This window comes from Anthonomus grandis, chromosome 16 (genome assembly GCF_022605725.1).
Source record: "Anthonomus grandis grandis chromosome 16, icAntGran1.3, whole genome shotgun sequence".
Classification (NCBI taxonomy): Eukaryota; Metazoa; Arthropoda; class Insecta; order Coleoptera; family Curculionidae; genus Anthonomus; species Anthonomus grandis.
The window spans coordinates 18,548,286-18,561,450 of NC_065561.1; the positions used below are offsets into that span (position 1 = coordinate 18,548,286).

The 13,165-nt window shown below is 35.0% G+C and overlaps 1 protein-coding gene across 7 annotated transcripts in view; it reads right to left on the bottom strand.

Moving 5' to 3' along the window:
- LOC126745983 (serine/threonine-protein phosphatase 2A regulatory subunit B'' subunit beta-like) overlaps window positions 1-13,165 on the bottom strand; it is an 82,607-nt gene that overhangs the window by 40,889 nt on the left and 28,553 nt on the right. For 6 of the 7 annotated variants that reach the window (XM_050454057.1, XM_050454062.1, XM_050454059.1 and 3 more), the window contains one exon: window positions 13-343. In XM_050454057.1, coding sequence (XP_050310014.1) covers window positions 13-343 — 331 coding nt within the window. Of the gene's footprint in view, window positions 1-12; window positions 344-10,756; window positions 11,127-13,165 lie in introns of those variants that run through there. The other variant, XM_050454061.1, reaches the window with a different exon arrangement.

Genomic DNA, 13,165 nt, shown 5'->3' on the forward strand with positions numbered 1-13,165 from the left:
ACTAAATCTTACCTGTTCAATCGTCACCTGTTGACCAAATCCGGCCACTCTCTTCCCCACCGGTCCCACGGGACTTCCGAGCTTCTTCTGCGCCTGGTGATGACTGCCACAACCATTTTCGACAAGTGCCGCCGAATTCTTCTCGAACTTCTGAAGCGCGTACTGGATACTGCTCGGCATCGGTTTCGAGGTTTTCTGAGCGGCCGCCTGAGCCGCCAACCGTTGCTTGTCCTCGTGCACGAAATTTTTCACCAGTTTCTCGAGACGGTTATTGTCCATGTTCGGCGCCTGCGCGAGCAAGTCGATCGACGGCTTCGCCGGCGGTTGCGGTTTTAACATCGATCTACAAGAGAAAATAAATATTAAGAGAACAAATAACAGAAAAACAATAGGAAACATTGAATAAAGGAGGTGGATATGGCTGTTGCACAACATTCGTAAAAACGTAAAAATATTTTGAGCAATTGTTGATTTAATTATAATCAACAGCGAAAAGGTCAATTACAAATACAATTGCAGTAACTAATATTAAAATTCTAATAGTACTAAAAATTTAAGTAGAAGTAAATACTAATGAAAGCAAGTCATATACCTACACAGCCAAAACGAGCCAATTATCTAGCTAAAAATAAACAATACAAACTGTATCTCCAAAGCCTGCATCTAAAAATGAAACAATCTGCCATTTACAAGTTTTGTGAATCCATCCAAGCTAATTAAATCCAACTCTAAGTCACTTGCATAAATATTAAAAAAGTTGTACATTTTATAAATTGGTGAACCCTTAAAAATGTGTCCTGGGAAAATTTTAAATTAAAAATTAAAAGTCCTTCTTTGTCTAGTGCTACCAGTGCGGACAAAGACCGAACGGATTGAAAGCATTTTTGAAGGATTAATTTTATTGGTTCCTACAATAATACTAATAACACCGCCCAACAGCATGTATGTTGCATGGAATATTTTTATGATTCTAGGCTTATTTTTAATGCTGATATTAAATAATGTCATCAGTTTATATGTGTCAGCTCTAGTTTTTGAGTTAAAAGGAGGAAGTATTTTTTGGGAATTAAAAATACACTCAACGTACAAACATTTTTAATTACAAGAACTATACACTCAGGAATTTTCTTTTATATGATTTTCTACTAGTTTTGAATGAACTGCTACTCTGAATACTCCAGCAAAAATCGGCCAACATATGTGCATCCCAGCGATCCTGAAATCGTTCCTCCATGGTTCGAAGATCTTGGTGGAATCGTTCACCCTGTTCTTCACTCATGTCACCGAGATTTTCAGGAAAATGGTGTAAATGGCTGTGTAGGAAGTGCACTTTGATGCTCATGTTACATCCAAGTCGCTGGAAGTGTGACAACATCTCTTCGACGTGCGCAATGTAATCATCACCCTTCCTATTACCTAAGAAATTTTGGATAACCCAAACAAAGGAATCCCATGCATTCTTCTCAATTTCTGACATTGAGCTGGTGAAATTAGGATCGTTTACCAACTTGCGAATTTGTGGACCATCAAATATACCTGCCTTGAGTTTTTCTGAACTTAGACTTGGAAATTTCCTTGAAATATATTTTAAAAACATTCACCATCTTTATTTAATGCCTTAACATATTGCTTCATTAAACCTAGTTTAATGTGCAGGGGTGGCAATATGATACGATCTCGTGGCACTAGAGGTTCATTTATAACATTAAGACTACCTGGAAGTAGTGCTTCCCTAGAGGGCCATTCTTTTTTTGACCAATGTTCTGATTTTGCTCTACTATCCCATAAACACATAAAACAAGGATATTTAGTGTAGCCTCCTTGTTGTCCTAAAAGGAAGTTCACCATCTTAAGATCAACGCAAATCACCCATTTATGATCGTTATATTTGATTTTGTTCATGACCAGTGCTATTGTGGGGTATTCTTCCTTAACTTTAGTTGAATGTGCTATTGGTATGGAGCCTAGTTTATTTCCGTTGTGCAATAGTACACACTTCAAACTCCGTTTTGACGAGTCAATAAATAAACGCCAATCGATTGGTTCATATTTCTGCAATGGGCAGTCATTAAACCAGAAATATTAGTACAAAATACAAAATTATCCTCCTCGGCGAAAAAGGGAAGTAAGTCTTTTTCTCGAGTGCGGTAATAAGAAACTTTAGTTAAAAGATTTCTCTCTTTTAATCTGGAGGCCAATAATTCAGACGAAGTTTTGGATAGTCCAAGGTCTCTAATTAAATCATCAAGTGCACTTTGATCGAATGGTTTTGGTTCAAAGAGATTTTCTGGAACAAACTCGTCATCGCTCATGCTACTCAGTTCATTCAATTCATCAGAACTTTCTGTAGATGTAGATGGTAATGGTAAAGATGTATCTTTTGAGCTCCTTACAGGCCTCACAGCTGATGTTGATGTGGGGTAAATCCATTTGGAGCGGTTCGTCTTGTTGGTTCCTTTTATATTAACAACGCAAAAATAGCAGTCATCGTGATGATTTAAAGGTTCACGCCAAATCATTGGGGATTGGAATTTAAAAGAGGGTCTCTTCTTAGTGGCCCATAAACGTAATTCTTCAACACAAATTTTGCACACAATATTGGGCACCCAGCACTTGTTATCTGTTTCCAAAGGAAAACCAAAACACTCTAAATACGCTCGTTTGACAAAGTCTGACATATTCAATCGAAATTTTTGAAAAACATATTCACCACAAATATAACAAAAACAATTCGGATCGTTAATGCAGACCCTTCTTAGCGAAGTCATGATGAAAATTACAATAATTTATCTAAAACGCGACTATAATAGATAAAAAACCAAAAATAAAGATAAATGAGAAGAACGTAGCTATATCTAAACAACTCGAGCTGTTAGGGTAAAACTGACGACAGATTCCAAATCAGATGTCTCGAATTAGTAAACAACAATAAAAATATTTCAGTCAACATAAAATAACGTTTGATTTGTTGTGCAGTGTAATACGTGATTATAGCCATGGTTTTTGAAAAAAAAATTATTTTAAAATTTTATAGTTTTATAGTTCATATTATGGAGACCATGCTCCAACATTGGCAACACCAGACTGTTTAACAATATTAGACAATACTCAACGATAAACCTCCCATTTTCTTATATGCCTTATTAACCAACTCAATAATGTTATCTGTAAATGTCAGTTTATAATCTACTATGACACCCAAGTCTTTCTCATGCTTGCAGCAGTCCTGTAATTGTGCGCCATTAATACTGTAAGTATATTTTATTACATTGTTATTAAGAGTTAAAGACGCAGAGGAGCACTCTTCTTATTAAAACTAAAATTATTCAAATTACACCAGCTTACAGCTCTTTCTAAATTTCTTTGTAAATGTGATAGGTATATTAAACAACCTAAAAACTTATTGTTAACCAATATTCACAGGAATGTAAAATGCAAATACCGCCCTTCTCTAGTTGATCTTGAAACTGAAAATAGCAGTATAGATTGTTAATATAAAAATTAGGATTTCAGTTTTATTATTTACACTATTAGTATAGATTTTTTGATTGGAAGTCAAATATAATAAATTATATAATATAAATAGACTATCTTCCTCATCAGTAAAGAGAACAATAAAGGAATAATCATACTACATCGACAAAATGTCAGTATCAAGCAGCAGCCTCAAATCCAAAGTGATGGATTGAAGAAAAATGGTTTAGGTAAAGTCGGATAAGGCAAATTGTTAAGAATGTTGAACCGACGATTCCATGTAAACCATGTAATCCAGTTGTTATAAAGAAAGTTGAGCCGTATACTCTATCTGAAATTGTAAATGGAGCTTCTATATATTCAAATCCTTGAAGAATTGTAAAATAAAATCCTAAAATAACAGTAATAGCAAGCATTTTCTATAATTAAGTGGTGAGATCATGAAATGTTAATTCCTGAGGACAGAAGAATTATTGTATTAAGAAGTGGAATTTCTAATGGGTTAAAAAAGGTATATATATCGAAAGTATGAAAACTCATAACGACTTCTTCATTTCGTTAAGTACATTACAGTAAACTATGACAATCCTCCATTGACCTTATTTCCATGTACATTTTAAAGTCATCAGACATCAGGTCTTTGAATTACCGACAGAACTTAAGATGGCATTTACAGCAAAGGACCCAAATTGGTGCTAGTATAAATATTAGATTTAACACCATGGACTTCATACTAAAATATTTCTCACATTACTAAAAAGTCAAATTAGTAAATTTTTAATGGAAACTTACAACGAGAGACTTTGAACGTCAATATCTATCTCTATGGGCTTCTATGGACACTACTGGAAAATTTTTTTTACGAATTTATCTTTTTTCATAAAAATTTTAAGTAAAAGAGTAAGAAAGATAAAGAGTATAATTCTTTTGCAAGCAGTCCAGGCACTCCAGGTTTCAGCACATTGTTCAGGAATTTGTGTAATTATTACCAAAAAACTTGAATCCTTGAAAAATAAGAACTTCAGTAATTTTTCCAGTAGTTTGAGTCATTTTCCGGGAATTTAAGTGAACATACAAGAATTGGAGACAATTTTTCCGAAAATTTGTATTTATATTTACAAAGAATTTGAGTCGATTTTTAAAAAAATTGACAGATTTTCCAGGAATTTGAGTTATTTTTTCAAAAAAAGTTGAATCATTCTCCAAAGATTTTAGTAATTTTTTTATTCAATTTTCAACATTTTGAGTCGTTTTTTTTTTTAATTGGAGTCACTTTTTCAAATATTTCAACGAAAAATTTGAATCCTGTTCCAAGAATTCAAGTGCAACAGAGGCTTTACTAAGAAATTACCGCAACCTTTCATAATATATCTTGGAACCCTATAAGGACCAACAGATCTGTTGCCTTTCAACTTTTTAATGGCATTTTTGCACTTTGTTTCGGTGAAAGGTCTACAACAAAAAAAAGTCCTTAAAGCATCCTGACACAGAGGTATGTCAGTTGAGAAAACAGAGCCAATATACTGACAGTTCAGCTTCAGTTTTATATTCTGTGTATCCTTTTTTTACATTTGATTTAATTTTCTGTCTAACCTCTTTATCTGATCATCTTTTAAAATTTTTCAATTTTCAACCGTTTAAGAGATATGACTGTTTGAATTTCTCTTCATGTCAACAGGACTTCTGAGCGTCAACCTCCTTTATTGCTATGCGTACCTGTGAAAATTCTCTTTATTTTGAATACTTGTAGCTGATTTTCAATATAATTGTTCTCATCCTGTACTTAAGGTTCCTCTTCTGCTACAAATATTCATGATCATCTCCAATTTTTTTTTATATTTTTGAGGTTCCAATTTTCTTTTTCCAACTTCGGCTAGTAGTAAATTTGGGACCTCGTTTTCCGTAACATTCGTTTACTTCTTGAATTATTGAACTGCTCATGATATTAACAATAAACACAATAGTACCTATTTACTCAAGGTAAAGCAATTTTTGAGATTTTTTTTTATAGATAGCAACTATTAGGAGCAAAACAGCTGCCTAGAATGTCGTCAGTCTCTTAAGTTACTTTGCTAAAAAAATTATAAGTGTCACCCGTGCAAGCAAGTAATTAATAAGAACCTAACTCTCAAGTCTAAGTGTGATTAATACCAATTAATGCCTGTGTAGGAAAAAAAACATCTACTGGACAGAAATGTGACTATTGAATACTTAAAAGATGCCTATGATTAGAAATCTTTATTATGCAAAAGGAAATTGACATTTACATTGATTTTCGAGGCATTTTACAGAATTAACATGTTCTTTTAACTGAGAAATTGAAAGGTATTATTAGAGGATTCTATGGTCCTGGCTTCATATAGAAAGCAGATTATTAGAGTCCCTCTATGTTGATTTGGAGATACAATAGGTTCTGTGGGTATCTTAATAGGATTTTAAAAAAACTCGTAGTCTTGTTAACCGTATATTTCATTTTAATCCTCAGGGGAAATACTATATACCGTATACGAGTCCCCAAAACTCTATTTATAGTAAGCGGGATTTCGCTTTACACGCACCCAAACCTCTTGATGATAGCCGACATAAAATCTCACTCGAGATTCGTCCGGATTTAGATCGGGAGATATACCGTTGCAGAAATACGTACACTCCCGAATAAATAAATTGGATCGACACCGAAATCATAAATTTACATGCTTGATGAAACTTTCTGTATGTTATTAATTATTCGGTGTCAGGTCAGTGGACTTTACCGCGAGTTTCGGCTCTCTTTGCTATACTTTGATGATGTAAAAGTAAGTCATGCGACGGTTTCAATTTCTTTTTTTTTTAAGTTCGTGCAATAATGCTGAATTAGCGTATGTGTTTTATTTAAATTATTTTTACTTACATATGTAATGGATGGCTCATATAAAAGCTTGTTTCCACACAATGCCACATCTAAGATTAGGTTCAATTAATTCAAAGTCAATGAGTTTGAGTTGATCGATGAAGATCCTCCAATATTATTGAAGAAGATGGATCTTTAGCTTGCAGGTATCATCAGCAAAAAACGATCAATGACTCTGAACAAAGTCAATGTCTGATTAGAAAACTGTGAAGCTAAAACCGGAGCATTATTTATCTGGGAATACACGTCGTGTAATAAAAGGAAAATCAGCACTGGTGCCCTCGCCGATACCAAATTGGCACTTTTCAGTGCACCAACTTTTCGATGATTTTATATATGGGTGAGGATAAGAAGAATTGTGGAACATTTACGTTATTTACTATAGTTAAACAAATGGATCTGCTGAAGGTGAGAGGTACTGGGTGAGATTGCTTATATTATATTAACAGTAAAAATTGTTAAGGATTTTGAAATAAAGTTCTTTTTGTGAACCTCATCGATAATACAATACTACAATTTTTTTTTTTGGTTAATTACCACATTTTTATACCAGACTTTTAGAATTGATTTTTTATGTTTTTAGGCTTGCTGCATGGGTCTTTCTTTTATGTTTTTGAGAAGTTGCCTATAATTTTTCACGTTTGTCAGATTTTTTTTGCTTAATTAGTTTTTCCTAATTTAGACCTTTGGACAAAAAAGTTCCAGAATTTTAGTGAAAGGTGAGATGCAGTAGAAAATCAAAAGTGGTACTTTTGACCCTCAAATCGGTATAAATGTCACTCACAAATCCTGAATTCATGGACGATCACTAGGAAATGATGTCTCCCGTCTCTAATTGGTCTAGTCACGTCTAAAAAATAAGTTTTCCAGAAGATCCAGAATGTTACTGGAAGGTGAGATGCGGTAGAAAGTCAAAAAAGACGCTTTTGACCCCCAAATCGGTATAAATGTCACTCAGAGATCCAGAATTCATGGGCGATCGCTATGAAATGATGTCTCTCGTCTGTATTTAGTCTAGTCACGTCAAAAAAATAAATTTTCCAGAAGATCCAGAATGTTACTGAAAGGTGAAATGCGGTAGAAAGTCGAAAAACACTCTTTTGATCTTCAAATCGGTATAAATGTCACTCACAGATCCTGAATTCATGGACGATCACTATGAAATGATGTCTCCCGTCTGTAATTGGTCTAGTCACGTCTAAAAAATAAGTTGTTCAGAAGATCCAGAATGTTACTGAAAGGTGAGATGCGGTAGAAAGTCGAAAAACACTCTTTTGATCTTCAAATCGGTATAAATGTCACTCACAGATCCTGAATTCATTGACGATCACAATGAAATGATGTCTCCCGTCTGTAACTGGTCTAGTCACGTCTAAAAAATAAGTTTTCCAGAAGATGCAGAATGATACTGAAAGGTGAGATGCGGTAGAAAATCAAAAAACACTCTTTTGACCGCCAAATCGGTATAAATATCACTCAGAGATCCTGAATTCATGGACGATCACTATGAAATGATGTCTCCCGTCTGTAATTGGTCTAGTCACGTCGAAAAAATAAATTTTCCAAAAGATCCAGAATGATACTGAAAGGTGAGATGCGGTAGAAAGTCAAAAAACACTCTTTTGACCTCCAAATCGGTACAAATGTCACTCACAGATTCTGAATTCATGGACGATCACTATGAAATTATGTCTTCCGCCTGTAACTGGTCTAGTTACGTCCAAAAAATAAGTTTTCCAGAAGATGCAGAATGTTACTAAAAGGTGAGATGCGGTAGAAAGTCAAAAAACACCCTTTTGACCCCCAAATTGGTATAAATGTCACTCACAGATCCTGGATTCATGGACGATCAGTATGAAATTATGTCTCCCGTCTGTAATTGGTCTAGTTACGACAAAAAAATAAATTTTCCAAAAGATCCAGAATGATACTGAAAGGTGAGATGCGGTAGAAAATCAAAAAACACTCTTTTGACCTCCAAATCGGTATAAATGTCACTCAGAGATCCAGAATTCATGGGCGATCGCTATGAAATGATGTCTCTCGTCTGTATTTAGTCTAGTCACGTCCAAAAAATAAGTTTTCCAGAAGATGCAGAATGTTACTAAAAGGTGAGATGCGGTAGAAAGTCAAAAAACACTCTTTTGACCTCCAAATCGGTATAAATGTCACTCAGAGATCGAATTCATGGACGATCACTATGAAATGATGTCTCCCGTCTGTAATTGGTCTAGTCACGTCGAAAAAATAAATTTTCCATAAGATCCAGAATGATACTGAAAGGTGAGATGCGGTAGAAAATCAAAAAACACTTTTTTGACCTCCAAATCGGTATAAATGTCACCAAGAGATCCAGAATTCATGGACGATCGTTATGAAATAATGTATCTCGTCTGTATTTGGTCTAGTCACGTCGAAAAAATAAATTTTCCAGAAGATCCAGAATGAAACTGAAAGGTGAGATGCGGTAGAGAGTCAAAAAACACTCTTTTTACCCCCAAGTCGGTATAAATGTCACTCAGAGATCCAGAATTCATAGACGATCGCTATCAAATGATGTCTCCCGTCTGTAATTGGTCTAGTCGCGTCTAAAAAATAAGTTTTACAGATGATCCAGAATATTACTGAAAGGTGAGATGCGGTAGAAAGTCAAAAAACACTCTTTTGACCTCCAAATCGGTATAAATGTCACTCAGAGATCCAGAATTCATAGACGATCACTATGAAATGATGTCTTCCGCCTGTAACTGGTCTAGTTACGTCCAAAAAATAAGTTTTCCAGAAGATGCAGAATGTTACTAAAAGGTGAGATGCGGTAGAAAGTCAAAAAACACCCTTTTGACCTCCAAATCGGTATAAATGTCACTCAGAGATCCAGAATTCATAGACGATCACTATGAAATGATGTCTTCCGCCTGTAACTGGTCTAGTTACGTCCAAAAAATAAGTTTTCCAGAAGATGCAGAATGTTACTAAAAGGTGAGATGCGGTAGAAAGTCAAAAAACACCCTTTTGACCTCCAAATCGGTATAAATGTCACTCAGAGATCCAGAATTCATAGACGATCACTATGAAATGATGTCTTCCGCCTGTAACTGGTCTAGTTACGTCCAAAAAATAAGTTTTCCAGAAGATGCAGAATGTTACTAAAAGGTGAGATGCGGTAGGAAGTCAAAAAACACCCTTTTGACCCCCAAATGTCAACCACAGATCCTGGATTCATGGACGATCACTATGAAATTATGTCTCCCGTCTGTAATTGGTCTAGTCACGTCAAAAAAATAAATTTTCCAAAAGATCCAGAATGATACTGAAAGGTGAGATGCGGTAGAAAGTCAAAAAAGACGCTTTTCTTCAAAATATGCGAAATATAACCTTGCAATACTTCAAAGCTATCTTAGTGAAAATCTACAGTAAACTTGTGTAAATAGATAATTGTCTAAGAAAACCTATACAAGATGATGCTGCTTGCAGATAATACCGTTGTTGCCTACAGATGCAATAATTATTTATTTATTTCATTAGTTTACTATTTAAGATGTAATGGAGTTATTTGTCATTAACCAGGAAACAAACAAACAGAAATCAATACATATCGTTGTCAGACCCAAGGCTTGCAGAATATCATAATATTCATACTCTTCCCTGGTACTAGAACTATTTATAAAGCACTATTCTGAGGAAGGGGTAAACCGTTTAATGTGTAATTAGTACCACGTAATGCCATAGACCTACGAGATGTGCATCATGTATATGTTGCATATCTTTAGGTTTTCCTTAACAAAAATCAAGAAATCGGAAATTTTTGTTATCTGCAAACATTAGGCTATATTAAAAAAAAAAACATTCATTGCATAACTGGTTGAAATGCTGCATATAAAGATGATAAATTTATTGTTCAAGGTGGTTGAGGCACAGAATTAAAGAAAATTTATTATTCATTGTTCTACTGCCTAAAATGAGGAGTATCATTTGCCTGAAATAAGCGAAACTAATGAATATATTTTTTCCAGGCAGTTGAAGCCTGTAATTAAAGAAAATTCATTATTCTATTTCGTAATATCAGGAAAAACGATTGGAATTCGGGTAAGTTCATTGTTCTACTACCTGGATAAATAAAAATAATGAACTCATTCTTTGTTTTAACTGCTTTAGGTAAGAATTAAATCTTGAAGGTAAAATACTCATTATCCAACCTTTTTAAGTCTTCCCCTGAAGAAGAATAAATAAATAGTCATCTGCAAACATCAGGAATTTGTTATGGACTTTGTGATTGACCCTATCAAAGGCTTTTGAAGAGTCCTTATAGCGAAAAGGCTTTAGATCCTTCTTCCAGACGATTGTAAAAATACCGGATTAAATTAAGTAATCACACAAATTCCTCAAATTTACCAAAATCATGCTGTGGGCGGTGGTAAATCCTGATGACGTCCTATATCACATTAAACGGCCAATTATGTCATTACACTATTTATTACACATGCGCAATTAATTATTAAACTTTTGCCAAAACTACCGTAATCCCGATCATGTGTACGCGAATTACCACACATGCAACGATTTTACACTAAACAACGACAACCGCAGCTGTGCGTATCACATAACCTAAATCTGTTATATTTTTAACCGTACGGTGTAACCGAAATCTGTAGCCTTCGTTTAACATAAAAAACATGACATTTGTCATTTAAATTATTCCAAATTACCGACGTACGTAAGTTTATTTTATTTAAAAAAAAAATGCAAGATAGACACTGATACGCGCGGTAAAACCGATGAGGCCCGACTAGTTTATAGCACTCTAAAAGAAAGTCCAAAAATACATTTGGCTAGATTTATCTAGAGATGTCTATTGGAACTTTTCTCTTTCTTATATAAAATTGACATATAGATTTAGGGTTTTAATAATAGGAGCAGAAACTGAGCAGTTTATCTCTTATATTTGTGTAAATATGCACAATTTAAATTATAGATGACCTATAGTAAAATATACAAGAGAATTTGGAAGGAGAACATTTTAAATTCTGCTCTTATGCCTGTATTATAAAAAATCATAAAAGGGTAGGTTAAGGAGAGAAGAACTGATTATTTACAGATGCTTTATAAAAGATTATCTCTGTCTGTAGGAGTCTTCTGTGATATCTACAAGGCTCTTGACTGGTCACTGGAAATTAGAGACTCCGTCTAGGATTGGATGAGAAACTAAAAACAAACGTGTTAGGTGGACTGAATATTGTGCTTGCTCTCTTTACGGTGTGACATTTTAGAATAATAAGGAAATATTACATAAGCAATATAGTAAGTCTCGATAGAAACGCCTCCAATCGATTTTCATTCAATTCCACCCCAAGCGACAAGTAATGCAACTCTATCCTCAAGCTTTTAACACACATTGGCACGAGGGCATATAACCTATTAATGGATTACTCCCATACACCTCACTGCTCGCCTTGTCGGTGCTTCTAAATATACTTAAAAGGTGAAACACCTTTTATAACTTTGTTTGCTGAAAATTAGGGTGGAAGTTGCTTTAGGAAATTTCTTGTCGGTATAAAAGAATGCCTTTTTTTTATCGATTATATAGAAGGTCTGGAATACGGAAAGGAATGTTATTGCTATGGTATTCATTATAAAATATTCATAGAAAATTATAGCATGAATGACGCATCATAAATTAAAGGTCGCACCAGAACAAACTGCAGCGATAGTTTTCTCCTGGAGCTACGTACATCGCAGGGACATAAAATTTCAAATCGGCCAACACCAAATAACCCCGGAAAAGACTTTGAAATATCTAGGTGTGACCTTAGACTGCCGCCTGAGCTTCTCCCCGCACCTGGAACGAACCATCGAAAAAGCCAAAAAGACAACAAAAGCTTTAAATGCCCTTCTTCCCAACGTTGCAGGCCCGTCAGCGGACAAAAGAAAAGTACTAGCGACCACAGTACAATCACTAATACTGTATGCTGCACCAGCTTGGAAGGACGCTGTAAATATTGCCCGTAATGATGTGTTAGTGCTTATCACACCGTATCTGCAACTGCTGTCTTGGTTATAACAGGACAAATACCGATCACTATGTTAGTCAAAGAACGTGCCAGATTTTTTGAAAAATCCAGTCAAAGACTAATGACAGAGGAAGAGAAGAAAGTACTGTACATCGAGGAGAGACAAAACACTTTAGAAGAGTGGCAGGAAAGATGGCAAACCAGTGAGAAAGGAGCTTGGACAAGACAAATTATACCAGACATCCTGCAAATCCTGCATGGGTGTTTTGCAACTTACCTGCATAAATATAAAAGAAGAAGCAGCCCTCAATGTATGTATGGGGATTCCGATAATGATGACGCGGAACATATGTTTTTCCAATGTGAAAGATTTGAAAACCTGAGGAGTAACTTGGAGGTAGACATAGGAGGTCTAAATAAATACAATTTAATTGACAAAATGATTGACAACAAAGACAACTGGAGGAAAATAACAGAATTTATAGGAAGAATAGTTAAAACAAAGGAGAGAGAAGAAAGAGAGTAACAGGAACTAGAAAGAAGACTTCAACCTTACTTCATCTGAGGAATATCCCAATGGGAGAGTGCCAGGTGAAGCGGGGCAAACGGAGGAAAGGGTTTTAGTGGGTAAAAGCCCCACACTACCTCAGGCGCTAGACCAACCATCAATGCCTGAGGTGTCTGGAAGCAGATTTCCTAAACCTCCTTAAAAAAAAAAAAAAAAAAAAGTTGTGCCACACTTATTCTACTGGTAGAAAAACACGTCGCTGGCCATTATGTCTGTTTTATAATT